The following is a 27,934-nucleotide window of genomic DNA, read 5'->3' as shown; positions in this document are numbered from 1 at the left end:
TCACAAGCATTGATTAGTAATTTTTATTGTTAATTACAATTTATTATAGTAATCATGGAGTAAATATCTTATATTAAGGCTAATTAACTATAGAGCGGTCTCTTAAAACTCAAAAAACTTATCCTGGCTTCACTCTCCTAATCGTAAAAAATTTTTTTCTCCCTTTAAAATTATACTAAAAAAGTGCTACATACAGATGATTGAGTTTTCTCCTGGAAGTAACTTTTTCAATTAGCTACTGATACGACGAATTATAACGTCGTAAAACTATTTATAAAGAATTGTGAAGATGTAGAAAACAGTATTCAGTATTCTTTCTTTTTCCGTATGTGTCTTAAGTATACAAGTACTTATGTCCTTTTGATCCTCGAAGTCAAAGTGATACGTTTATTATATATATATTTGTTCGTAACATTATGGTAAGAAAATAAGGTAAAGCGATACGTACTTTTATTGTTGTTTTATACCATGAAATAGACAAAAAAATGCTTTAAAAAATCACGGGACATTCATGAAGGCATAATATCTCATCTATTCCAAGAATGGTGACATTTTATATACAATCTTTAATCCTATATGGACCAAACATATAGACCAACAAAAGAGTTCTTTATCGCTCTCTTTACGTAGATAATAATAAATTTAATAGATACTATGATATATCTGAAATGTTACTATTTTAACCCTTGTTAAACATAGAAATTTAAATTTTTTAATCTTATCTCACAACTTTGTGCACGTAACAATAACCTTTTCTTTAGAAAGATGTAATTACGAATTTATTCATCTTTTTTTGTTTCATTAAAGCATATTACCCAAAACTCAGTCTTAATAATTTTTGTATAACAATATCTGAAAATCATTTTATTCTGATAAGGATCAAAACGATAAGTAACTTCTATGATAACAGTTAATATATTGATATATCTTGTAACTCATAGCATATCCTCATAAAAACTGCAGTAGTGTTTGTACAAATTCTTAGTAATTTATTTCATTTAAAACACGATCGCACTTATTGCAACATTAGAGAGAGTCCATAAAGGATTAACTGATACAATCGTAATTAACAGTACATTCTTTGCAAATTATTATAAAAGAACACTTGCAAATTTTGCAACGGATTTTAATTTGCATATATTGTATATATTGTGGGCGTATTTTGTGGTAGTTTTTCTTTTTTTTTATAGACTTGTTTTATTGTGTAAAATAATTGAAGATAAGTTGTTGTTGTTATATTATAGTTTCCGCTGGGGGCTTCCGGCATAACAACTAGCTTCATTGCAACTAGCAATTCCATTAGTGTTGTCTCATTATCGGTGACAGTTCAAGAATTATAGGAGCCAACATCTTCCCTTTTTCTTCTTTTTTACCTACGAACTCACATAGTTTTTATAATAACGTCTGATCAATTTATATTCAATTTCATGCAAACCTGTAATGAATAATGCTTACTTGTAGCGCTGCCCGAGTGGCTGTTTCAAACACTTCCCTAATACCTTCCTTACTCTTAGCAGAACATTCAAGATAAGCAAAAGCATTGATTTTTTCAGCCATAGCTCTACCTTCTTCTGGTTTAACTGGTTCTTGTTTCATCTTGCTAAGCTCTTTGATGGTATTAGGATCATTGCGCAAGTCTTTTTTATTTCCAACAAGGATAATGGGCACATTTGGGCAAAAGTGCTTCACCTCTGGTGTCCACTTCTCAGGAATGTTCTCCAAGGAGTCGGGACTATCGATAGAGAAACACATTAGGATTACATCTGTGTCAGGATATGACAATGGGCGCAACCTATCGTAATCTTCTTGCCCAGCTGTGTCCCAAAGAGCCAGTTCAACCTGTTATAGGAAATGTTCTTTTAATATATTTGGAAAAAAATACAAAAATATTAAATATGTGAAACAATTTCTTGTAGCACTTACCTGCTTTCCATCAACCTCAATGTCTGCAACATAGTTTTCAAACACTGTAGGTACATAAACTTCAGGAAACTGATCTTTGCTGAAGACTATGAGTAAGCATGTTTTACCACAAGCACCATCACCCACGATAACCAATTTCTTCCTAATGGCTGCCATGAATTCTAAAATGTAAATCATTAAATACTCCTTTATTAGTACTCTAATATAACCTGCATTATTAAAATTTTAATTTTATGCATATAACTTTAATCTCTTTAAAATATATTAATGCAGAAAATAAAAATATAACATCCACTTCACATCAATTGACAAATTTTTATGTACATAATTTAGAGATATTGAATATGTCAGTTGTTATGTTTAATAACAGTTATAAGTGAGTATGCATGTGTTTTAATATCCTTTCAATAACTTACCCATATATAAATATTACAATTTTGTGTAATATATTTGTTCAAACAAAAATGAGTGTGTATTCAATTTTAACAATTTTTGTTTGTTAGCGATCAGTAATATATACAGAACATATATGCTTGATCTTGGTATTTATCAGAGTAAAATAATAAAAATATATACCTAACTTCTATTGTTTTCATTTTATATGTATACATATATACGCATACAAATATATGTATATACAATAAGAAATCTATAAATTATGAATGCTAATATGTAAATTGTACTTTATATATCAATAAATTCTAATTGCATTTGTATACAATATAAATGCATGAAGTATTTTAAGGACTACTCAAATACTAGTGATAATGGATCTAAGTTATTTGAGTTAATATCTTGGAAACACCACCTAAAATTAGTTTAACTAAGAGCATGCAGTGAGTGAACACATAATACACATAAGATAAGATAATAACTTAATGGAAAATATGATGAATGTTGAAAAGATGTAATCAATATCAATGTTAACAGAAACTACTTTTCCTGCACCTTGGTAAGGCATAAACAAATAAGAAGCAATTTTAAATACATAAATACAAGTGTAAATAGATATAAAGACATAAAGGAAGTAGTGAGAAAGATTGAGAAAAAGCATTCTTCAGGATAGAGTTAGAAAGAAGTCAGGGTAATCTTTTGAAACTGTTCAATTAGATTCATCTTTTGACAATACTATAAAGAATGATTTGAATTCAAACCTCGTAGGGTATAAAACTTGTTACCTGAAAATATTGTATCCATTTGTATTTAAACAAAGTACTATATTAGTACTAGCATTACAAACATACACTCCCTACAGCCCTCTGTTTACTTAAATTTACGTTGCTAAAAATTGCTTCTAACTTCATAACTGTTTGCTACTTATATAGTGGGTACGATAGGTAACATCTTTTTGTGTCTATATTTCATATCTACTTTAGTACTATTTAGAAAGCAACCTACGAGGGCTGAAGATTGAAAGGATATTGATTGGGTCGTACCTGATCCAGGGTACCCCGTATCGTCTGGACCGAGGCATCGGCCCATATTGCATCCCATGTTTTTAGTTTTTCTTTCAGCGTCTCTGCTTTAAGTGGACATTTTATATGTTAGAATGGATAAAAGGTTGCGAAATAACTGCATGTACTACACAGATGTCATATAAATATCATATATATGTAAATATGTATGCATATGTCTTGTTTCTATCACAATTATGTATTTAGATATTTGCAAAAGTATTACATATAATCTATAATCATTGAACAACATCTTTATAATTTTGATTCATAACTCTTTCCTTCAGATATATATAAAAATATGTACACTACAAGGCTTTACAAGAATACCAAAAACTAAATATAATGTGAATTTAATGTTATCATAGTGTTATCATAATGTTATCATAATGACTTCATGTACACATTTAGATGAAAGATTACAGAATTCCGAAATGCATAAGGTAGAGCTTTAACTACAGTGTGTATAAAAAAAGAAATATATATTATATATATTATTTAATCAATTTCTTAATTCATATACAAAGGTCTTTGCATATTAATATATTATATGTAAGACCATACCTTATGCCTTACAAAAGAATAATGATGTCTTCAAAGAACATGCATAAACACATAAGATTGGTACTTTCCTGTATTAAACATGCACTATTAAGAAACATGTGTACCCATGAAAAATTATTTTTGAAAAGCATAAATTAAATGTAATAGGCAACACATTCATATTGTACACAGTTAAGATGCTTTATAATATTTTAATGAGAGAAGTTATGATTATTCACTATTTATTTAAAGACAGTGATAAATAAATACGTATATTTAAGAAATATATGTATGTTATGATATAAATTAGAGTACTAAAACTTTTTAATATAGAATCCTACTTGTTAAAAGTTTTTGTTATAACGCAGACATTCTTCTGTTTTATATGTCACACTTGTTAATATACAGAGGAGATTCTAATTTAAAAGTTTTCATACAGATCAGAAGCAAGGACTTTAGCATTAAAGAATCTAGTGTATAGCAAAAGCAATGCAAATGAGGATTGTATATGTTAATATTAAGGCAATACAATTTATATAAATCTTTAAATTTTGCATCATATTTGAGTATTACAAAAACTATTGATTACACAATGGTATAGTATTTTATTTTAGTATCCTTCAGAAATTAAATTATTCACTTTATATTAAACTAAATGAAGATCATGCGACTTATTACAAACTTTGGTCTATCACACATATAGAATATTTAAAATGGAAATTATATATATACATATATATATATATATATATATATATATATATAACAAATATATACTTAGAATATATATATACTCATATATTCCAAGTATACAGAAGCCAATTGTTTACCGAAAATCGATGTATGTTCACCTAGTACTTTTATTAGCATTCGGAAATTCCGATGAAATCATCCCAAAGATGTAAATTGTAAAAGCAGAATTAGGGGTACGCGGATATTTTGAAGAATGGATAGAAACGCGATGATTTCTAACATATCAAAGAACGTACCGGACCTTTTGTTTATCGCAGATCTGACAGGGTAAACGACGACGAAGGAATGTCAAGATGAAACCGTGACACAGATATTTACTTACTAGGTTTCCAGACACGTATCCGGAGAGCTTTTTGCCGAATTTTGCACAGCCGGAAGTGCACAGGCGAAACCAGGGGAGAGAGGAGGGGATTTAAGCCTAAGAGGTGGAGGATGGGGGCGCTAGGGGTGCGACAGGATAGCGACGCAGGGGTCTAGAGCCTGGGGGACGATTTACATACTGAATTAAAGCCCAGGTCGTATTTGAACTGGTAGAAACGATCCCAAATCAGTGATTGAATGTAGTCGCGGTGGACAGCGTGTAGCTTCTCGTATGTTGAATTAAACGGTCGTCATGCGAAGATGCTGTAGATTCGTAACGCATGGCACTCCCTCGGCCCTCTCTCTATCACAGGAGGAGGAGAACGTTTTTTCCCTCCTTGACACACAGAGTTCCCCGTTGCGCCGTTAACAAAGCGACATGTAGCACGCTTAAACCACCCGGACACACATCACAGCACACTCTCACACTACTCCAACCAGTATTACTTAAGAAATAATTGCGTATTTACCTGAAATGTTAAGCGACAGAAAGTCAAGAAGATGGCAGCCTTCGATGGCCACACCTCAATCTGTGAGTGTGCGGCAATCGGCTAGTGAGGGGGGAGCATTATACTCAGGATCGTATTGTTGTTTTTGAAACCCCCTTTCCTAGAATTCCAAATATTTCCCGGTCAATTTTCCATAAAAATTGTCACGATATTTATCAAACACAGTATGTATTTTATATGATTAAATTTTCATAGCAGAAGAGTTGTAAGCACGTTTGAAACCGAATATTCATAGAACATTATAAGTAAAATTATTAATCATGAATATTTTTACAAAATTAAAAAAACATATTAGTCTTTATCAACTTTACATTAATTAAAACGTTTCTGAGCCTATCTACGTATTGTTATATCAATTCTTATTTATCAAGTGGTTTTATTCACGATGATAATATAGTAATACTAGAAAATCGATAATAATATTAATATGTTTCAAAAATTTGTTATTATTATTATAAATTTAAATAAAAACTTATTTTATGTCTAATCAGCTAGTCTAATCTGTCTATGAATATATGGATGTCTAATCTACGCACCATTTAATGATACGTTCCTGGGCAATGCTACAAAACCAACGAATCATACGCCACCGCGCATATCAGGAACCTGTAGAGGGACTTTGCGCATGCAACATCATGTTTCACGGATGTATGTATATGTGGGTGAATGACGGGAAGGGTTGGAAAATATGTAAATAATGCTGCATCGCAGCTTCGTCACCCAGCGCCCCTTGTATGTAACACGTGAAAATCATGACATTAACTTTATAATCATGAAACGAATAAAAAATTAGTATGAATAAACTATTTGCTTTTAAGATCGATTTAATTTTCATTATACATATATAATCATTGTTTTTCTGATAAAATGAACATTATCTTTTATTAAAAAAGCATAAGAGTAATAAATTATACGTATAATTCACGTAATAGATATAACATTACTTACATACACTTATGTTTTCGTAGATTAATATGATAATGTGTGGCATATAATTTCGAATGAACAATGCAAACGCGCCTAAAAAATTAAACTTAGCCGGTATAAGAAAAGAATGAAACGTTATGTTTTCATATAATATTATCGTTTTATTCTTATCATTATATCACTTTACTTTTATTTTTCAAATAATTTACTGGTTTCATGGAAATTCAGGAATGACAGATGTAATTTATAACATAATAGAAAAACTCATTCTCCAGGGTGAGAATAAACGAATAGACTAATCGATGGTGATATTTATTTGTGAAGGCGAATAGTGTATAAATTTGCAATTATCCATAAATATAAATTTACATATACATGCAAATATGAAAACAAAATAGAGCATAAAGTCTAAAAAAGTTTGTGTTTTTATATGTATACTTCGTATATACTAAATAAAAATGATGTCACTATAATACACTGTATACGACATACGATCGTGCTAGTGTATGACGCACACAGAATTGACATGTACGTTTCATTAATTTGAAACAATGTATCAAATAAGGCTCTGAGGATTTGTATCATTTTCTTAAATATACACTTATTGGATTAAAAATGTATTTTTTATTTCATAATGATTATTTCTTGTAATAACATTTCTACATTATATATAATACTAGTTGCGAAATAATTGAAGAAATGATACAGGAAATATATTTTGAAAGTATTTAATATGATTGTTACGTATTTAGAATGTATTTAATTATGTACATTTTTTATTGTAAAGGTAGCTAACATCATAACTTTTTAAATATTTTGAATTTTCTGATACTTTCATATCCAATTTTAAAACAAAATATCTATCATTAAAGTAGGTGGTAAGAAACATAATTTTTTCTTAATTTTCAATATGTAGTAATTTATCAAACAGAAATTATTTTTACGGTAAGTAAGAAAATGTATTGTACTATACAAATTGGTTAGAATAGATTCAAAGCGATGTTGTAAGACATAGAAAGCAACACAGTACATGTTGGAATATCTATCTCATTCATGAAATATTCACTATATTCTAACATTTATTATTTAATCTTCACATATCAAACATCATCAGCACACACCCAAAAAACAAATTATCATGTTCTGTTCAATAATTCAGTCATAGGAAAATTTGTATAGTATATGTATATGAATATCATTTTAAGATAGTGGTAATGTAAGTTAATCTTAGTCATCATTTTTCACATTTTCATATTAAAAATGATACACACTGTTCTGTGACTATGTATGTGTTCCAATTAAATTTAGTTATTTTCATTTTATGTGGAATTTTTAAAATATATCATAATCATAGATTTCTTAATTTTGTTGTGGTGGATCTGGATCATTTGGATTTCCTCCCATTTGCCTTCTTAAGGATTCAATTAATTCAGGATTCGCATTTTGTAATTGTTGAGCAAAATGTTGACCACTACAAAATTTTTAAATATGATATATTTTTTAATGATATTAGATAGCAAATGATTGAAAAGTATGAGTGATACTTACGCTTCTATAAGAGCATCCATATGTCCTCCTTGTTCTACTTGACCGCTCATAAAATTGCTCACCATGTTTTGAAGTGTTGGATTAGATAACATTTGACGGGCCATGTTCATAAGAGCAGGGTTACTTAGGAGTGAACTGAGATCCATGCCTGGCAATGTACCTCCACTTAATGACATATTGCTCATGCTTGGCTGAGTTAATTTTTCTTCTGCTACTTGTAAATTATTTTTATAACTTTCATTGTCAGGTTCCATCTCCAAAGCTTTTTGATAACTTTCCTTAGCTTCTTTATGTCTTTGGAGACTAGAATATGCTAAACCTAATCGTCCATATGCTTTACTATACGAAGGATCAATGGATAATGCAGTATGGCAATCTTTAATTGCTTGTTGATAATTGCCAATTTTACTATATGCTGCAGCACGGTTACAATAATATACTGCATTACGACCATCTAATTGAATTGCTCTAAACAAACAATATTATACTATTATGTAAACAGTATTACAATGTTTATAGAAAAATATATATCTTATCTTTATTCAAACGAAAAATATATACTTTGTATAATTAGTAAGAGCTTCGTGATGTTTTTCAGCTTTCATAAGAGTATTTCCTTCATTTTTTAATCTTTCAGCTTCGATTTTTGCTTCTGGAGTAGCTTCTGGAGCTAAATTGGGCTTTGCATTTTCGATGGAAGACTTGTATATTTCGTATAAGTTAAAATTTGTTGGAGTATCAGATGCTTGTACATTATAAGCACTTTCTAAACACTGTATTGCTACTTCAAGGCTCTCTCGAGAATCTGCTGTAATATCACCTTCTTCTAATTGTTGGGTTAAGAATTGAACAATTGCTGCTACCAGCCCTTTGACAGCCATTACTGCCTTTAAGGAACTGCTCTGTTTGGAGTGACAAATTTAATTATAGTATGATTACACGTTACGCTATAACGATGACACAAACACAGGGTGTTTAATATCATTTAGTAATGGAAGATTTTTGATACGTGTCATAACCTTAAAATAGTTTACCGATTAAAAGAATAAAAAGATTTCGTTAAAAGGAAAACTTAAAATTATTGTTTTAACTTTAGCAAAATCGACTGTAACAATATTATCGGTATCGCGTTAATGAATTGTTAAATGTTTTATTATGCCAAATCATCATAGATTGACATAACCAAAAAAAGACATGCAGGATACAAGCAGACAATTAAATTTCGTTGATTATGCTTTAATTTTTTGAAGTCTAAGAAGAGCCTCTATCTACCGTAATTATATTAAATAAGTTAATCTACATACGCTAATGTTTGAACTATAATTTGCTTACGGTTAATTACAGACAAATAAAAGTTACCCGTCTATGGTGATATGATACCCTGACAGTTTCATTTTAAGTCATTGATTTTACAACATTTTTAATCTTTCTGTATATAAAGGAGCACTTTTTATATTTGTATGTACCTTAAAACTTTAAGTATAGTGCCACACAGCAACAATGAAGAACAGGCAATGTGTTTCGATGGCTTCCACTTTGTGAAAAACTGAAACCTTAACACTTAATATTACGACAGTCACAGAATTCGTCGTGCAATATTATTACGGCTGTTCTGAAAATTTTTGCTATTTAATTGATTTAATTACTTCTATTTCCGTGTGATAATTTTTATGCCATTGGTTGTTCTTTAAATCTCTTTTGTAGAAACGAACGAATTAAAGTCCAATACTTTCGTCTGAATCGCGCTGGCGCAATTCGATTAACACTAAATGTCTTTTTAGATGAAAATATTATAGGTGTCTCAAACCAGAGCAATAAAATAAAATCGTATACATATTAAATGCTAGAAATATATTAATACTTTGATGCATATAATTACAGATTTATGTTATAAATATACATATATATACATGTATATATATTATATAGTATGTATGTTCTAATTTATTCTGCACTACATTGCATACCATGTATGTGTGTGTATGTACATTAATTTGTAGATAATACATCGATAACGGTAAATAAATTCATATACTAAAGTTTTTGTAAAATATTATTAGGGTCCCTGCTTAATGATTTTCAATGTCGTGCTATTCGTGCTTGTACCCTTAAAAATATAGTAATTTTCTAAATGATAGAATGGCACCATCGTTTGTAAATCATCTATACGGTGATGTATTTTCAATTGAAACTTCTGAAAATAACCATTTTGTGACACAATTTATATATACATATAAGCTAAATTATTTCAACGACTTAATTGATGGATCAATAAAAACTTACCTGAGCATACATATATTCGTAAATGTAAAACTGATCGTTCTCCGTCGTAACGATGATAAAGGAGTCGCTCTTCCCAAAATCTGAAATAAGATAATATCTTAAATACGATTTAAAATTTACTATATTGCAATGTGAATGTTATTTTAGTGTAATATCAATTAATATTGCTCGTACCATCTGTATAGAAACATTCTACTCCATGGATTCGCGAATCATGAAATAGACTTTGATAGTCATAAAAATTATCAAATTCTGGATCATAATAAAAGATATTTATCGCATTCGTTTCAAAATCGTCTACCAAAACGAAACAATCCTGTTCTTGAATGAGACTTTTCACATTGTGCGTTTTACCTTCAAAGCTTCTTATTATAATAAACTAAAAAATAATACCTATATCAGATCATCGCCCAAAATATTTTTATAAAATAATTAAAGACGAAGTGCTCATTACTTTGGAGGTAATAGTGTCCAGCTTATACAGATACGACTTTTCAGAATTTCCGAAGCAACCGAGCAGCAGATATATGTCCCGATGATTTGCTTTGAAAATGTCGATAGCCCAAGCTCCATCAGTGGATATATTCTGGTACAACGATAAATTATTGTTCTCAAAATCAATCTTGTAAATTACAGAATTTGTGTGATGTGTTGCGAGTAGTGTATCATAATACACTGCCAATACTACGAAAGCTGCATCTAAAATACATATATGTATATAAATATGTTATGTACTGTTTAACAAAAATTACACAAATAATTTTATTAATTTAATAGTTTCTATCTTAAGAGTTTTTATTAGTTTTAAATATCATACTATCATGTGTTGTGAAGACCTTTGCGTCCTTTATGTAACCTCGAATTTTTAGAGGCGTTTCCTTTACATTAGCTAACTTTTTTTCTGCACCGATCAGTCCAGATTTAATCCAAGAAATCATAATGAATTCGTTTTTGGTATTGTTTGAAGTACATTCACGGCTATATGATATTGTGTTTGATACTACATTTATACCAAATGTACTGTGGAATTCGTGATAATTTCGTATTATTTTATTATTATTTATTCTTTGTATGTAACAATCGTTTTCGGTGAGCTCAGCCATATATTCAGTGGGGCAAGAACAGTTATCTGAAAGTCCGCAAAGAGATCCTGGTTCTTCTCCAAACATGTTCAGCTTTGTGATCTGTTCGTAATAAACAACATCAATCTTCTTGATGTTGGGCGCCTGAATTTTCAACTTTTCATCTGCTTGCTCCAAATAGAAGAAAACATTGCCGAGATTTTCAGAAATCGAAGTAGATCGAACAATGTTCTTCTCTATCTCAGATTCATTCTGCGTGAACATGTGGAGGGTCCGATGTGTCTCTTGTTGTAAATCGTAGAAAATAGTATTTAAATTTATTCCATTCATTAAGTTCGAAACAAACACGTTTTCTGGAACCTTCACTTTCGACTCGAAAATCTAGAAATATCCAATTTTCAAATGTATCATACCGCTTGCAAATATTGAAATCGAGCAACATTACCAAGTCTCCTATGATTTCCACGTCTTCGTCGTTTTGTATACCATTAGAATATTCTAACGATACGTTTACTTCATTGATGAACGACGTGTAAATATTGCCACTTATTATGACGTTTTCTTCAAAGATTTTCGAACCAGATACCACTTGTGTTTCCTTTCTTTCATTCAGAACCAAATCGGAGGGATAGATGCCATTAATTCGCGAGAGATTCGTGTTCCCTAAGATTTTTTGAAAATATTGTAATCTAAGAACTTAAGATATATATTAAATAATTCATATAATTTAAGTAATTACGTAAGTATCGTATATGCTTTACAATTGAAACAATGAAACTGCAGCTTTAAAAACTTAATGGAAAAGGAAATAATAGTTAAATATTATCTGATCTTTAATGCGATATGTTTATAATTATATACCTGTTATTTCAACAGTGTCATCAAATTGTACGTTAGTAAGTATTTCGTGTTCTCCGTCGATGGTTACACGATTTTTTAAAAATTCATCAAAATTTACTTCATCTAGATTCTTTAAATATATATCCTCCAATATAACAAGATCTTTTAAAGATGTATACGTAGGTAATTTATCAGTCACCAGAGCTACCCCATTCAAAGGAACATTATGAAGGTCATCATCAACAAGGATTTGATCGATCGCTACATCATCGAGGAATGTTATAGTTCCAGCTATTACTTCTTTTTTACTTTTCCTCGCTACAGAATTATTAAATTCGAAAATATTGATATTATTAATCATAGGAATATCAATATCATCGACCATTGAAATAGTATCGATATCCAGATCATCTTTAAAAATCTTTTGGCCAATTATTTCGATGTCTTTATCGTCTATCACAGCATCTACAATGATATCACGTATTTCGTCGATTTCTTTACATCGCCCCGCAATTGTTGATGCTGATATATCTCCCTGAAAAATGGTGTCACCGTGAATAGTTTGATTTGTAGTTGTAGTTACTGCGTTTTTGAATAACGATGTCAAAGAAGCAGAACTTGTTGAGGGAAAATCCCAAGAAATATTCCCGTTTACTTTTAAATCAACGATTCTTGATACTGTTATGTTAAGCATGCTCTCGTACAACTGTAATAAAATGATTGAATAATTAAATTCAATTGAATAATAAGAAAACAAAAGTATCATAAATTCATATTTCAGTGCTTACCTCGTTAACATCGAGATTGTTTAAAGTTTTTGTTACAGCATCCCCTTCTACAAATAAATCATCAAATTTAATATCCTTTATTAGAAATAGAGGCTTGTCGATCCATGTCAACTTAGAGATGTTCCGATTGTTGATGAAGTTAGTTTTAATGTTATCAGTTGTAACTTTGTAAAAAGTGAACTTCCCAGATATATCTTGTTCCCTTGACTTTGAAAGGAAACTTTCGAAAATATCGTTCACGTCATGACCATGCAGAGATTTCAACGTAATATTCCGTACAGTTAATTCTTGGAATATTATCGTATTTTTATTATTAAACACATTTTTTTTACGGATATTCCTTAAATAGTTTATCGATGGCTGATCACCAATTTGAGCTACTTTTAAATCATCTTTAACCGTTAGATTACCATTTATTACCAAATCTTTTATGTCAGCTATTTTCATATCTCTTAACAATAAAAGTTTCTTCATTTCAACATTGTTAATCTTTTCAACATAAAGATTTTCTACATGAAATTCTGGAGTCTTTATGAACTTCGTTCTCTGACCTTTGTTAACATTTCTCGCATTCTGTAAGAAGAAAGGGAAATTAAGCTCGTCTATGTTTATTTGTTTAGTCTTAATTGTCAAGAAGTTCATATCGTCTGGAAAAATATATGGCTGCTTTCCGTTTAAAATGTCAGTTACTGGGAGGCCATTAAAGATGCCAGTCAATAATTGGTTTCCACGTAGATGCTTTACATGCAATCTTTCTCCAATGGTGATTGATTCTGGAGCGATTTCAAAAAGATTATCGCCCTCTCCTTCGGTGAAAAACATATCGTCTACGTGAACATTTTCAAAATGTAGCCTTTTAAAACGTTCTGAAATAACACTTGTAGTAGTGTACAAAAATTCATCTTCAGAAAATCCATTTATGTATTTTGCATTCAAACGATCTATAGTTAAATTATTTTCAAAAATGACATCGTTTTCGATTATTTGATCAGTCGATTTCGTCCAAAAGGTACCAAAGATATTAGTCAGACCTATTTCTTCATTATTTAGAAAGATTCTTGTGTACTTGTCTAGATCTAGCGTTCCAATGTTCAAGTTACCATGAATAGTGACATTAGAGTAAATTTGATGTGACGGACCTATCGGTGGGTTAATGCTTGAATCAACTATAAGTTTCTCTGTTACGTGTAATTTCGCAACTTTCGTCTCCCCTATGAAACATGAGATAATTCATGTGAATGTAGATAGTACGAAAAGATTTCGAAAATTGAACTAATTATACTTCGTGTACCTTTGATTACGTTGACGGTAGATACTCGCGCTGCTTCCGAAACCGGAACACCGTTTATCAAATCAGTATATAAATTTTCTACTTGAAGCTTTCTCATGGTAAAGTTACCAAAAGTTTGATTGGTTTTTGTGTTCATATAGTTATCCCATGGTTCTCCATTCAACATTTGTATCGTAAAATTGTAGATTTGTAATGTATTATTGAAGGTAACATTCCCTAAAAAATTTAATTCAGATTTAAATATCGGCCTGTTAAATCAAAGAGTTCATCTGAGATGATTTGCTTTGGTTTGAAATCTACCTTCAATTCTCTGATTACGGTTGATGATAAATAATTCATTGAAGAGATCATTGATATTTACGCCGTTTAACATTTTTACGTTTAAATTCGTCAAAGATATACTTGAATTTAAATATATGATATTGTTTGAAAATTCAATTTCATCTTTCTCTATATTTATGTTCATTTTCGATGTATCATTGATTAAAGCCCAATCTAAAACGATATCATATTTTTGATAAATATATATATATTCTTTCGTATCATCGGGACATTGTTATTGTTAGATAAAATAATATTGAACATACATTGATATGGGATTCCACAAATGGAATCTACTTTAAGATCATTTACAGTGATATTTCTTTTCTTCGAAAATTCTTGTATCTTATCCGAATTATTGTTCAAATGCATATCAACATCATTAACAAAATCTACAATCATTCTATCAATCTGCAACTGTTCAATGAATGCATTGCCATCGACAAGAATATCTGCAATTATAGAATTTGTGTTATTCATCGTTAAATATTCGTTAGATGATAAAACATCATCAATTTCGTGGGTCAAATTTTCTAAGCGCCGTTCCATCACGCGAGGCGCAACGATGTCTTCGTTTACGAAGATGTCGATGTTATTTACAGTTCCTGCATCTAATATTAAATTTGGCAAAACGAAAGATTCCGATATCGTTAAGTTCTCGTGTACTGGTTGCAAGAGGGGCCATAAGGACTCAGCTTCTTCCACGAAAGGTTTTCTTTGTAGCAATATTTCAACCAGTTCCGCCAAATTTTTCGATAAAGTATCACTCTCCTTAATCGAATGTTCTGAAAATACCATTACAGTAACTAAATTAATGCATAATTTTGGAGGGCTATTGTTTTAAGCAGAATAATTAACCAGAGGGAATTTCTTCAATGCGTAACTTCCACGATTCTACGCTATAAGTTTTATCCGAGTTAACAACAACCAGCACCATAATTATCGTGGAATTGTCGATTCGAGTTCGTATATCAATCAGAATTCCATGGGGTAGCTTCATAGTGTGTATTAAGATATAATCCGATGCATTTTCAAACTTGTATAGTTGCAAGATGTTCTGTGATACAATTAGTATTTACGAACAAAATTCCGTAATCGTTGATTAGTTATCAAATTTTATGCTTACATCATAAGCTACAAAGAAAAAGGTATCGTCATTGATGCTCACTATGCTGACTAAACTGAATGTCCTTATTTCTGGCAATTGTTGCCAGCTTAATAGTTCATGTCCTAAAAGAATAAGTTCTCCATAAATCGATAATAAGTAAATGGAAACGAGTAAAAAGAAAAACCAACCATCCCACCAAAGCAAGTTGCTCGGTGTATATTCGTTTATTAGCAAAATGAAATTAAAGTCCGCATGTTTGTAATGATGAACAGAAATCGGATTGGAAGTTTCCAAAAATTGTATAGTATCCAGGCTGGTTTCCTTAAACTCGTATACCAGGGAACCGATTCCCGATGCATCTCTATTATTCTGTGCGAATATTATAATCGTCGATTGCTTATATTTGAACGTAGTGACCGATATCGCGGCGATGGTCATCACTTCTTTTATTATATCCATATACGTTTCTCTCCAATGATATATTCTACGTTAATATAAAATATATGTGAATTCCGAAACACAATAATTACAAAATGTATGGTTACTAATTTCGCTTACAAAGAAGGTACAGAAAATTGACCAATATTATCGGCTACTACCAGATAAAGTCGATTAGAACGAACGAAGAAATTGGCATCCGTAGGACATCCTTTGTGTTGAATGGTCTGCCGATATTTGAATTGCAAATTATCCATTTTTGTATAGATATTACACGAGCCAGTTTCGTAACAAATTAGTAGATAAAGTACACTTCTCCAAACGATACTCTGTAGCATATTAATTGAAATGACTTACTATCGAATGTGATTTTAAGTAATCGTGATTAGCGCTAATTTACCTACCCTGACAAATTTAATGGGACCATTATTAAGAGTTGAGATTATTCCTCGCGATAAGGTATGATTAGAAGAAGGAGAATTAAGTGAAAATTCTATGAAACGATTTGCTTCTATTAAAAGTATCTTGTCGTATATATTCGCTATGAAAGGTGGATTTTTGTACATCTCCTTTAACAATAATTGATCCCATTTTACATCGTAGACTTGTTTATGAACTACAATTACCATATTTTAAAGTAGCTTTAGAAATATCTAACATGAATATTTAGTCTGTTTATTGATTTCTTTTACCTGGTGGTTCTTCTCGAAAATAGAGCTTGGCTATCTCAACTTTTGTCTGCTTCAACTTTTCGTCGAAATGATCGGTTAACGAAATGTGCACAGTAATGAAACTGATGTAACCGAAGAGAAGCTGAGGTAACATAAAAATATAATCATTTAAAATGTAACATTATAAATTTGAATTAAAAAATTTAATTTGATTTTTAAGCTTTGAATTCGAATTTTTCGTTTGAACGGCTGATTTACACTTACCAAAATTTTTAAAGATCCCATGATCTTAGACAGATCGGATGCTCGAATTCATATTCACTCATGAAAGCTTATTGTACTAATTGATCGCGAAAGACAATTACAGGTCGTCGACTGAATACACATACAAACAGCTGTAGCTGTATCAAATATCAACAAGTAACGACCATTATTAAATTTGAATCATTCATGATCAGAATTGTGTGATAATTTATTGAATATGATAAGGGTGAGTAAGATTTCTGTTAAAAGGAATTTAACATAAGTATATTAAGAACAATAATTCAGAAGAGTAAATAGAATAAAAATCAAGTGAAATTGTCTTGCTAAACAAATTTTTATTTGTACATAATTTATCATTAAAAACAAAAACAAATGCAATTTTCAATAAGAATCTAAATTGGAAGTTAATTTTAGGACTATGATGGAAGAGGACGTATTCTAAAGAGTTCACAGAAATTTAAAAATTATCGAATCCAGTGAAATGTTGGGCCAATTCCGATTAGTCAACTGTTATTAATGGAATGTATAAATAGACTTATATAATGAACCTGACAATTGGATGAAACTAGCTCAGGGTCCAAATACAACGATTTTATGCTTTCCTATTCTTCTAACACACTCGTTTGTCACATAAATATTATGAATTATGTTTTATTAGTCATTATCACGCATTGAAAATATAACATAAAATAACATCGATATAGTTATTGACGTATCTGTTTTTTATGATATTTGATTAATTTTAAACTTACTTCTGTATTGAACATAAATATAGCTATACTTATCTCTTTTTATCTACAAAATGTTATTACGTCCGATGATGTTACATCCGATTTTAATCTATGATATAATATAACAGCTTCCTAAGATAGCATATTGATATAAATATTTATAAAGATAAGATATGATTCTTAATTAATTTCGAACAATAAACATACCATAACTTATATTGTTTTACATTAATATACGAATCCGTGTATGTATTCGATTGGGGCCCGCGGGCCCAAATGATTCAGAACATAATCATCGAATGAATTAAGTTATGAGATGATCCTCCCGCTGTCGGACCGATCTTCGATTCTGGATTTCGTAGACACAGATGGCGCCTGGAATTCGAACAAATACAATCCCTGTAGCGTTTCCATTGGCTAGAAAGGACTCGCGATCTTGGCATGGATTGGCCGTTGATCGTGATCGAGAGATCTCGACAAATCCTGACTGTGTCCTGTAGAGCAAGGAAGGAGGGTACACGAACTGTACGTAAAGTGATCGTGCCGGTATCGCAGGTTCGTGCAGTTTTGGTCCATTGTCATCGCTTTTGACGGGATCACGGGGAGCAGCGACTGATCACGAGAAATAGATTGCACGTATGCACGTATTGAACGATAATAGCTACATTGACGAGGGACGTATAAGCAAGTGTACAAGGCTGTACATCCGATCAGTGTGTGTATGCGAGCACAACCGCGTGCGGGCGGTTCCCACACGTCCGTGCAACAAGTGTCATACACGGGAGCGCGGCGAATAACCGATTATTCCGAAGAGCACCGTGCATGGTGCTCGTTCTTTCTTCACCGAATAGAAAGAACGACCGGCGAGAATGGGTTGTGCGGTGAGCACCACCGGCGAGAAAGAAGCTGCGGAAAGGTCTAAGAAGATCGACAAGGATCTCAGAGCCGATGGGGAACGGGCCGCCAGTGAGGTCAAGCTCCTCTTGCTTGGTAATTTCTACTCCTTTTCTTTTCGTTTATATACTTTCTCCTTACAAGAATCGTTCCATCGTTATTCTTTCATTTCTTCCTTCACTTTGTTCGTGATATTGTTTCGAAAATATCCTCTTCTTAGAAGACGATGTATTCCTCGACGTTTTGATAATTCGTCGTAAAAATAAATCGCTGCACTGTGCTACTACTGACAAAACGTTTTTTTCCGCTCATTTTTCCACCAATTCTTTAAAGTAATATTTGGTTTTTACTCCCAATAATATTTTCACGTCATTCACATTCCGATCAATTATCGGATTTGCGCAATCGTGCAACTGTAGCGCGGGCGCTTTTCTGAAATCTTTGAATCATCGTTTAGAATGAATCATTGTATATCGTATTGAACACTTACTCGATTACCGACAACTGCAGTCAGATATAATTTCCATTCATGAATATCGGTATCTTCATCATCGTTTTAAAGGGACAAATTTGGAAATCAAACGCTTTGACATGCACTAATACATGTTTATTAAACATACGAATGTATTCATTTTAAGGAGCTGGAGAATCTGGAAAATCTACTATAGTAAAACAAATGAAAATTATCCATGAAACTGGCTATAGTAAAGAAGAATGTGAACAATATAAACCTGTAGTTTGTAGTAATACAGTTCAAAGTCTTATGACAATAATTAGAGCCATGGGTCAACTTAGAATTGACTTTGCAGACCCTAATAAAGCGGTAAATACATTAATTTTAAATAAAAATGTTTCATATACTATTACATCATACATGTTTTATCAGTAATAGAGAAATCTAATCATGTTGTAGGATATAGCACGTCAATTCTTTACCCTAGCTTCTGCAGCAGAGGAGGGTGAGCTAACTGGGGAACTGGCACTATTAATGAAACGATTATGGCAGGACGCTGGAGTACAACTTTGTTTCACACGTAGTAGGGAATACCAGCTCAATGATTCTGCGGCATATTACCTTAATGCTTTAGATCGTATAGCACAACCTAATTATATTCCTACTCAGCAAGATGTTCTTAGAACACGTGTGAAAACAACAGGAATAGTAGAAACACACTTTTCTTTCAAAGGCTTACATTTTAAGTAAGTTTATTTCAAGATCTTTTTATTAATTTTGTATTACGAAACATTACTAAGAAATTTTCTGCTCTACCAGAATGTTTGATGTGGGTGGTCAAAGATCAGAAAGAAAGAAATGGATACACTGTTTTGAAGGAGTTACTGCAATCATATTTTGTGTTGCATTAAGTGGATACGACTTGGTTCTTGCAGAGGATGAAGAAATGAATAGAATGATAGAGTCGATGAAATTGTTTGATTCTATCTGTAATAGTAAGTGGTTTGTTGAAACATCAATCATTTTATTTCTAAACAAAAAAGATCTTTTTGAGGAAAAGATCACTAGGAGCCCATTGACTATTTGTTTCCCAGAGTATAAGGGTGCTAATACATATGAAGAATGTGCTTCTTACATTCAAATGAAATTCGAAAATTTGAATAAAAGAAAAGATCAGAAACAAATTTACACACATTTTACATGTGCTACCGACACATCTAATATACAATTTGTGTTTGATGCTGTAACCGATGTTATAATCAAAAACAATTTGAGTAATTGTGGTTTATTAAGTTAAACATACCAATATCTTATTAAATCAAAATGAGTAAATTGATATCTAAGATGTATAAACTTACGTGAGTGCACAAAGGATACACATGAGACTGAGAACAAATTGTTAGGAACAGAAATATAATTTGGGTATACCATCATGTATACCAATAATGCTATCTCTCCATTTTGTCATCTCCTGTTGGTTTTTACAATATTTTTATACTATGAATAATAGTACTATGAAATAATTTGTTAGATCCTTATCTATATCTTTCTCATGCAAAATATCATGACATTTCGTTGTAATTGGTTACTTTTAACTTATTACTTTATTTTAAATGACTAATGTAAAATTGGAATGTTTGAAAATTTAAATTGTTATCTTAATAAAAGAGCAGATACTGTTTTCAAACAAACAAATATCTGGTCTCACTGCTAACTGTGTTTAGTATATTAACCAGAACTAGTTAGCTATTAATTTAGTAATACCATTTTGTATATAATTTATTCATTAAAAATAATATGTTTATACTGAATGGAAATGTATTTCCATAACAGTGCTCGAAGCTATTCATTTCTCTTATAATAATTTGTCCATACTGCAATGACAGACACAGTTCATCATGTTGACAATATATATTTATACAAGCTAAATTTGATAAAAAATTTTGTAAAAAAGACAAGGACCTTTTTATACGTATCATTAAATAATGTTTAAAGGGTTGTCATTATTGCTCTATCTGCCAAACAAATGACAATGTTAGAATTAGTTACAGATTTAGAAAACAGTCTTATTATATTGATGAAATAAATAAAAAACTTTTTTAAAAAAGTGATATTTTTTTGAAATCCTATGCTTGCCGTTCTGAAATACAGAGTGATGGTAGCAGATTAGTGAATTTTAGAAAGTAACAAAATACATAATGTATTTGGTGTATGTAGGAAACGTATGTAAATTACAAAAGTTTTTCTCTTTTTTCACTAAAGTCATCTCTATTTACATTTCCATCAAATAGATACATGATTCAATTTATAAAAATGTTTAAGTTCATGTATTTTTAATATTGTTTTAGATTTGTAAATCATGTCATTTTAGATTTGTAACGTTTTCGCGAAATTTTCCGTTTAGAAAAGACTCATAGAAATGATAATACTCACACATTAAGTACTTATTATTCCAAATCTTCCACAATAATTAAGAATATTTCCTTCGTTGTATAAACACAGAATCTCATTTTAGTTGTAATTCGTATCGATCTCTATATTATATGTATATGTACAATAATACAATACATGTGAAGCTACAAAATAAATATAGTAATATTTTGTTTTTCTGACAGTGTTTAAAACTTTAATTTATACATACAATATATATGTACTTATGGAAAATATTTTGTATGAATACTGTTCTTTGTTCTTTTATTTTTATCATTATAACTAGCAGTAAACATAAATTACCTCTCTTTCAATTTTTAAAAATCATGTTTACCATCTATTTGTAATAAAATACAGTAAGATGTAACATAGTTAATAAATCATTTTAACATTGATTGTAAAATTAATATATCATGAAAATATAACGTTTGTGGCTTGTGTATTTTATAATAGTATTAATTTTTTTCTTTATATTTAGCCACAATAAATTTTTTCGGAAGATTATATTAATATAACATTTTCAACAGCACAAATTTCATTAACATAATTATTAGTTTATTTGTTTTAACGATCATTAAGAAGTATTTAAACTGGGTACATTTTTAAACTCTGTATATGTTCTATGATATACAGGGTGATTCAGCTTTTTTCCGCAAAAATTTACCAACATATGCTATAAGCAAGATTAATTAAATTAATTAATTATAATAAACATATGAAATGATAACGAACTGGTATTTCGTCAACACAACATAAGAACATTGCTGCACGCCAATGGATTTTTACTTGTGGAGAACTATGAAAGAAAAAGTTTATTAAATACAAATTAATAGGTGTCAGGGGTTAATGCAAAGGATTCGTGATTTATTTGTTGCAATTAAGAAAAATGAACAAGAAATGAGTAATGCAATAGATTCTATTTTCTGAAGATACCAATCCTGTATTCATAATAACGAACGACATTTTGAAATGGAATTATAATGTGAACCAACAATCTATTCCTATGTGGTATCAAACAAGAAAGCAGTCTATTACCATTTCGTATTTGTGTTATAGCTTGTTTTAATAAAACATTTAGGAGCATATATTTGTACAACATCTTTTTCTTATTTTTACTTATAGAATATGCTGGTAAAGTTTTACAGAAAAAAACTGGGGCTCCCTCCTATATGTATAATCAAATCTTTGAGGTATTTAACAGATTTGTTTATATGTAAAGTATAATAAGGAAATGCACGACAGGAAGCATAAATTCTTACAGTGTCTGAAAACTGAATTTGACTAACCAGAATAGACTTGAGATTTATAGTATGCTACACAGCTGTACATTACATAGAAGCAATCTATTCTGTTTTTAATCTCTATCTATATTTATAAATAATTAGCTACACAATGACACATAACGAGTCAATTCCGAAATTATATAGACCACTGTTTAATGTGGATTTCTAGCTGGAATGGGTGGTCCACCTGATGTTCTTGCCGGTATTGGTGGTGGAGCATTTGACGCGGGTAAACTAGGTGGTGGATGTTGAGGAGGAGGAGGAGCTTGTCTTTGAGGTAGTGGAGGTGGTTTAGAATTGGGTGGCCTACTAGGTTCTTGCGAAAGATCCGTACGAGGTAATGGAGGTGGTGGACGGTTTGGTATGGGGTAGTTAGGTGATCCATCCATTATTTCTTCATAAATTGCAGATTCCGGAGATAACCTTTCACTTTGGTCAAATTCTCTTTCTCTGGCTAAAGGTGCTGGATATTGATTGGGCAACACGCTAAATACACCAGCTCGTGGTCCTTGTTTTCGATCTTGTACTGGACTTTTTGGAGGTTGAGTTGGACGCCCTGGTGGAGCTGGTCTGGGTGGAGGAATTACTCCATTTGGACTACCTCTACTAGGGGATGATCGTTCTCCTATGTCTAATTGTTCTAATCTTTGCATAGGGCTCCTCATTGGAGAATTTGAAACAAACTGTGCAACTGTGGTATTACTGCAAAGTTCTATTTCTTTTTCAATTAGTTGTACCCAGTTTGGAGATTTCAATGATAATTTCAAGGCTTGACCACATACTTGAGTCATACCTTTTCTTGCTGCTGACAAAGCACATTGTCCATCTCTAAATGTTACCCAGATTGTTTCACCGACAAATCTGACAAGGATTACTTCGCCAATATGAGAGAAATCTTGCAATAGAGCCATCATGAAATTTTCATCGAACACGCTGTCCATATCATCCGATTCTTCAACTGCTTTAACTACTATAGTGCCATCAGGTGGACCCAAATCTTGAATCACTTCCTTGAATACTCGTTCGCGCTTTTCAGATTCAACGCAATGAATATCTATATCTATAATGGCAATAACCGGCCGATGATCACTTTGTTTCAATTCTGCTCTGCCATAATGAATTAATTTTCCTGGATTCCAATCTGTAGGGGAATCTAAAACAAATGTGCGAAAATGTAATTAACGAAAGTGACAAGAATGCCAACGAGAATCATAATTGTATAGAACTAACCGATGTCAGGTACTTGTTTTCGACGTTTCCACAATACTCTATCCGTCCAAGCAGGCTGTCGACATTTTTCACTAGTATCATAGTCACCAGAAAAAAGATCATACTTGTATGTTGGAGCAAAGTTAATAGGACCTTCCAAAAAGTTTTTGAAAACATTTCCTTGCTCCTGTTGAACCTAAATTCGAAATATGTTAAGGAAATTAACAAACATGTTTGTATAAAGTATTTACTTTACAAATTTATTGTCTTTACCTTCAACTGATCATATTGTAATATTTGATCAAACTCGTTTCTTTTGATCATTTCTTTCATCTCATCCTTATCCATATCAACCCTGTAATTGAAATCTCCACACCAAAATACGTAATCGTGAGTATTTAATGTTCTTCCCATAGGGAAGGTAATTTTTCGCGTAATTTCCGCATAATCTGCATTGCGTTCATTCACTTGAGATTGACCAGCAGCAAAATGTGCACAAACAAAACAAAAGGATGTGGAATACAATACGCATCTAATAGCAGCAGCTCCTTTATTTCCTGTTGCACCTCCCAAACCAGTTTTTACACAATCTACAGCTACATCTCTTAAATAAGGTGCATGCTCAGGTCGTATGAATAAATAAAGACAAACACCGACTAATTGTTGATATGTGACTAAAACATATTCAGTATCCCGAGAAAGTACTTTTTGCAATTCCTCTGCCCAAGCTTTTGCATTATCAGTACTAGCAGCCATTATGTTACTAGCATTCAAGTCAACGATTTCTTCGAATCCTATCGCAAATATATCTACAGGAATATTGTCATATTCAACTGATACTAGAGCTGTAAAAAAGATATAATTAATTCGTAAAAAATTTATTTTATTAATAGCAGAAAATATATTTAGGTTTAGAACTTACATGATGATTTTCGTGGAGCATCTAGTAACCAATCAGAAAGAGACACATCTTTGTACACGACACTTCGGAAGTGTTTCCCTCCATTAACGTTGTAGGTACCAACACTTACTCTGAGATTCATTGTAGCTACATACTCATTATATCTTTTACACATTTCTCTGAGAACGCTCGGTGGAGCGTGTAGCATATTTGAAGGTAAAAGTAATCGAGCTCTATCCGCTAATTCAGTATTTAAAGTTGATCCCAATAACAAAATGTCAATAGCTTCTTGTTTACTGGAGTCTAATAAATTATTTTGTATTGTTCTAGCTGCAGATCTTGCACCATCCATTAATTTTGAACTTCCTTGAATTGCTCCAGTACCAGCATATATTTTACTTACTTCATTACCATTGTTGATCCACATTTGTCTAAATACTTCTTCAAATCTTGAAACCATCTGCTGTTTTTCAAGTAACTTTAATAATCCAAGTTGTTTGCTAAGTATCTCCAATGCAAAAAATGTTTGTACACAATTTGTTCTATCTAAACAATCGAGACAATTTGTTCTAATAGTCCCAGTTTGTTCAAGAATGACAGTATTACCAGCCGCATAAAACAAGGAAAATGATTCTAAATATTTATCTACTTTTGTTTTCAACTTTGAAAGGTTTTTCATATTTCCACCTCTGCATTCTTGGTGGTAATCAAATAGAATATGAGGTACATCAGTATGTTCTGACATATTATGATGAGTTTGGAATAACTGACTTAACATTGCTTCTCCTTCTTTACTCCCAATCAGACTAGATCCAAGAAGATTGATAATTACTTGCTGGCCATACCTTTGTTTAATCATATTCAAATGTCTATTAAAGGCTGGTGCAGAAGCTTCAGAACCACGAGAAATTTTCACTTTGTGAGAACCAACCTGTATGCCAGGCTGTTCCCAGAATAAAGGAACTGATCCCCTGGTTTGCACATAAGAGGTTACTTCATTATCTAAATATATTACTTGCTCTGTTTCTACAAAATTTGCTACATGACCATCATCATTAGTTCCTCTGACATTAAACCTAGATAATGAACATAAATTTATAGAATATTGCTAATGTAAAATGCAAACTTGGTTTTAAATAATTAATATAGTATTATCAAGTATGATTGTATTATATTACATGATAAGAACTGATATGAGTGGCACTACTGTTTCAGTGTCGTAAAATAATTAGTTTATGGATTATTTGTATTCAGTTAAGAATGAATTAAGAATACCTTGTGCCTGCCCGTTCACAACTTAATCTAGACATGAGGACAGCACGAGCTTGTCTATGACCAACATATACAGTTCGAATTTCTACACTACCACACATTGCTTTAAGTAACCAATGGGATGTATCCACACCATATCTTAATAAATGTATGTGTAACATCCGATTCCTATTTGTTACATGGAAAAAAAAGAACATTGAGATTTTTGATACATACATACATATAATATATGTTATGTACTGACCAAAAGAATCTATTGTCAGTTGTTGTAGATTTGCATCTCCTCTGTGCACTAAGGGTAATATCAAGAGGCTCTTGATTAGAAGACCAAGAAAAATAAAATGTACCAGAGTTGAGAACTTTTCTAACTTCAGATACACGATCCTCGTTACTTTGTGTATAATGAAGTGGTACAAAATGAGTCTGTGTAATTCTAAATACTTCGGACTCTCCTATTTTGCCAACTGAAAAACAGCCAGTCACAAGAACAAGATATAATAAAGTATTTTCACCTGCATTTAACTGCAATACGCCTAAGCATCCATATGCATCTAATAATTTTGTATATTTCCCTTTCAAAGTGTCTGTTTCTTCAGCAGCTGTAAAGTAATATTTAAAAAATTAAGGAATTTATTTGATAGATATCACTTCTTATGTTTTCTAAGCGATAATTTTAAAGAAAAAAAATTGAAAGATTAAAGTTAAAGGATATTCGCTGAAAAATATTAATTACGATAAAGTACTTACAAAGAACAGCGACTGCCTGTGATTCGAAAAGAACAGTTTCCTTTCGATTTCGTTGTTCCAATATAAGTGAATGAGGACTAGGTGGTTTTAACTTTTCGTAGACGCGAAACCCTTTGCCCATCGCCATTGTTGTACTAATGTCTTTGAAAGTTTCGGGGATAAATGTACACTTTGGTAGAATATGACAGCCCCGTCTGTCATACGGAGGAGTATGATCACCCTACTCTTACTATGTTTTCTTTCTTTCTACCAACTGATCTTCTTTCTTCGCTACTGACAGTGATATGCTTCTCCCTACTAGTTAACGGTGGAGAGTAGCGCTCTTTTCGCTAATCCGTCGATACTTCGATATTTTCGCAATATATACATCGCGATTTCACGGAGTCTACAGTCTGCTTGTCTAACCGTAACAATCAATCGAACGCGCCATTTTGAAATTTTGAAAAATCAAATATGCAACAATCTCGCGCCATAAACATCAGTCAGTTAAAAGTTGCTTCATCAGTAACATAGAATTTTTGTGATTAAAAATACCGTTCTCCTTTCATGACTTTTGAACGTAAATAAAGTAATATGTGAACGCTAGTGTGAAAAATTCAAGCAAGAATACAAAATTTTGTGCACACAGTGAAAGTTTATATACAGAATTCATCAATCGTGAATTTTTAATGTAACTTATCAACTTTAATTTTAAAAGGTGTCATTTTGACGAATTTTGAATGTTTTAGTTTTTAAGGCAACTTCCTAATCTTTTTGTGTAACTAATTTTAAGTATCAGAAAGAATAATGTTCCAGATCCCGTCAAAAGGAGTTTTGAAGGTAACAGTCTTTAAAATTTAATACGTATTATAGAAATAACCATTATACAGAAGCTTTATCATATTTTAAACGTATACCGTTGACTGTGAAA

The 27,934-nt window shown here is 31.4% G+C and overlaps 5 protein-coding genes across 15 annotated transcripts; 1 reads left to right on the top strand and 4 right to left on the bottom strand.

Annotated features, from left to right (window-relative positions):
- Positions 1 to 7: 7 nt before the first annotated feature.
- LOC100740548 (ras-like GTP-binding protein Rho1) lies at positions 8 to 5,642 on the bottom strand. 9 transcript variants are annotated; one of them, XM_012389616.3, is made up of 5 exons: positions 5,504 to 5,641; positions 5,174 to 5,370; positions 1,924 to 2,084; positions 1,456 to 1,839; positions 8 to 1,380 (listed from the first exon to the last, which is right to left on the bottom strand). In XM_012389616.3, the coding sequence occupies exons 3-5, from the start codon at positions 2,077 to 2,079 to the stop codon at positions 1,300 to 1,302; spliced, it is 621 nt and encodes a 206-aa protein (XP_012245039.1). In that variant the 5' UTR covers positions 2,080 to 2,084; positions 5,174 to 5,370; positions 5,504 to 5,641; the 3' UTR covers positions 8 to 1,299. The 9 variants fall into 9 exon arrangements, with proteins under 9 accessions (XP_012245039.1, XP_024225696.1, XP_024225695.1 ...); XM_024369928.2 differs by having other exon boundaries at positions 5,174 to 5,422; positions 5,504 to 5,613; XM_024369927.2 differs by lacking the exon at positions 5,174 to 5,370 and adding an exon at positions 3,360 to 3,445 and having other exon boundaries at positions 5,504 to 5,580.
- Positions 5,643 to 7,384: 1,742 nt separating this feature from the next.
- Positions 7,385 to 9,863, bottom strand: LOC100749726 (small glutamine-rich tetratricopeptide repeat-containing protein alpha). 3 transcript variants are annotated; one of them, XM_012389674.3, is made up of 4 exons: positions 9,350 to 9,479; positions 8,579 to 8,919; positions 8,018 to 8,485; positions 7,385 to 7,940 (listed from the first exon to the last, which is right to left on the bottom strand). In XM_012389674.3, exons 2-4 carry the CDS (start codon positions 8,896 to 8,898, stop codon positions 7,829 to 7,831), a joined length of 900 nt encoding a protein of 299 aa, XP_012245097.1. In that variant the 5' UTR covers positions 8,899 to 8,919; positions 9,350 to 9,479; the 3' UTR covers positions 7,385 to 7,828. The 3 variants fall into 3 exon arrangements, with proteins under 3 accessions (XP_012245097.1, XP_003492043.1, XP_012245096.1); XM_003491995.4 differs by lacking the exon at positions 9,350 to 9,479 and adding an exon at positions 9,484 to 9,863 and having other exon boundaries at positions 7,386 to 7,940; XM_012389673.3 differs by having other exon boundaries at positions 7,386 to 7,940; positions 9,377 to 9,513.
- Positions 9,864 to 9,955: 92 nt separating this feature from the next.
- Positions 9,956 to 17,253, bottom strand: LOC100749606. Its single transcript, XM_003491994.4, has 18 exons — positions 17,104 to 17,253; positions 16,861 to 16,981; positions 16,573 to 16,784; positions 16,289 to 16,497; positions 15,919 to 16,214; positions 15,749 to 15,852; positions 15,481 to 15,679; positions 14,889 to 15,407; positions 14,602 to 14,796; positions 14,302 to 14,517; positions 13,011 to 14,221; positions 12,244 to 12,928; positions 11,828 to 12,045; positions 11,118 to 11,763; positions 10,755 to 10,999; positions 10,475 to 10,679; positions 10,301 to 10,380; positions 9,956 to 10,211 (listed from the first exon to the last, which is right to left on the bottom strand). Exons 1-18 carry the CDS (start codon positions 17,122 to 17,124, stop codon positions 10,074 to 10,076), a joined length of 5,520 nt encoding a protein of 1,839 aa, XP_003492042.1. The 5' UTR covers positions 17,125 to 17,253; the 3' UTR covers positions 9,956 to 10,073.
- Positions 17,254 to 18,703: 1,450 nt separating this feature from the next.
- Positions 18,704 to 21,791, top strand: LOC100749490 (guanine nucleotide-binding protein G(i) subunit alpha). The gene is made up of 4 exons (XM_003491993.4): positions 18,704 to 18,824; positions 19,367 to 19,551; positions 19,642 to 19,928; positions 20,002 to 21,791. Exons 1-4 carry the CDS (start codon positions 18,704 to 18,706, stop codon positions 20,477 to 20,479), a joined length of 1,071 nt encoding a protein of 356 aa, XP_003492041.1. The 3' UTR covers positions 20,480 to 21,791.
- Positions 21,792 to 22,145: 354 nt separating this feature from the next.
- On the bottom strand, positions 22,146 to 27,568 carry LOC100748938 (synaptojanin-1). The gene is made up of 7 exons (XM_003491988.4): positions 27,025 to 27,568; positions 26,522 to 26,876; positions 26,281 to 26,445; positions 25,027 to 26,081; positions 24,378 to 24,949; positions 24,126 to 24,300; positions 22,146 to 24,048 (listed from the first exon to the last, which is right to left on the bottom strand). Exons 1-7 carry the CDS (start codon positions 27,149 to 27,151, stop codon positions 23,048 to 23,050), a joined length of 3,450 nt encoding a protein of 1,149 aa, XP_003492036.1. The 5' UTR covers positions 27,152 to 27,568; the 3' UTR covers positions 22,146 to 23,047.
- Between the last annotated feature and the right edge of the window lie 366 nt (positions 27,569 to 27,934).

The sequence above is a fragment of the Bombus impatiens genome, unplaced genomic scaffold (assembly GCF_000188095.3).
Source record: "Bombus impatiens unplaced genomic scaffold, BIMP_2.2 scf_0647, whole genome shotgun sequence".
Taxonomy (NCBI): Eukaryota; Metazoa; Arthropoda; class Insecta; order Hymenoptera; family Apidae; genus Bombus; species Bombus impatiens.
Note: the sequence above shows the minus strand (reverse complement) of the source record. Positions and strands in the feature narration are given on the sequence as shown.

Coding starts and splice junctions, on each gene's coding strand:
- LOC100749606 (XM_003491994.4), bottom strand. CDS start 17,124: ATGGGATCTTTAAAAATTTTG. Junction 16,215..16,288: donor CAATTTTCTGTACCTTCTTT/GTAAGCGAAATT, acceptor ATATTAACGTAG/AATATATCATTGGAGAGAAA. Junction 10,680..10,754: donor TGGACACTATTACCTCCAAA/GTAATGAGCACT, acceptor ATTATTTTTTAG/TTTATTATAATAAGAAGCTT.
- LOC100748938 (XM_003491988.4), bottom strand. CDS start 27,151: ATGGCGATGGGCAAAGGGTTTCGCGTCTACGAAAAGTTAAAACCACCT. Junction 26,877..27,024: donor ACAGGCAGTCGCTGTTCTTT/GTAAGTACTTTA, acceptor ATTACTTTACAG/CTGCTGAAGAAACAGACACT. Junction 26,082..26,280: donor TGTGAACGGGCAGGCACAAG/GTATTCTTAATT, acceptor TTCATTATCTAG/GTTTAATGTCAGAGGAACTA.
- LOC100749726 (XM_003491995.4), bottom strand. CDS start 8,898: ATGGCTGTCAAAGGGCTGGTAGCAGCAATTGTTCAATTCTTAACCCAA. Junction 8,486..8,578: donor GCTCTTACTAATTATACAAA/GTATATATTTTT, acceptor TTGTTTGTTTAG/AGCAATTCAATTAGATGGTC. Junction 7,941..8,017: donor ATGGATGCTCTTATAGAAGC/GTAAGTATCACT, acceptor AAAATTTTGTAG/TGGTCAACATTTTGCTCAAC.
- LOC100740548 (XM_024369927.2), bottom strand. CDS start 3,417: ATGGGATGCAATATGGGCCGATGCCTCGGTCCAGACGATACGGGGTAC. Junction 2,085..3,359: donor TACGGGGTACCCTGGATCAG/GTACGACCCAAT, acceptor TTTACATTTTAG/AATTCATGGCAGCCATTAGG. Junction 1,381..1,455: donor CCACTCGGGCAGCGCTACAA/GTAAGCATTATT, acceptor AAACTATGTGAG/TTCGTAGGTAAAAAAGAAGA.
- LOC100749490 (XM_003491993.4), top strand. CDS start 18,704: ATGGGTTGTGCGGTGAGCACCACCGGCGAGAAAGAAGCTGCGGAAAGG. Junction 19,552..19,641: donor TTGCAGACCCTAATAAAGCG/GTAAATACATTA, acceptor ATCATGTTGTAG/GATATAGCACGTCAATTCTT. Junction 19,929..20,001: donor TTCAAAGGCTTACATTTTAA/GTAAGTTTATTT, acceptor CTGCTCTACCAG/AATGTTTGATGTGGGTGGTC.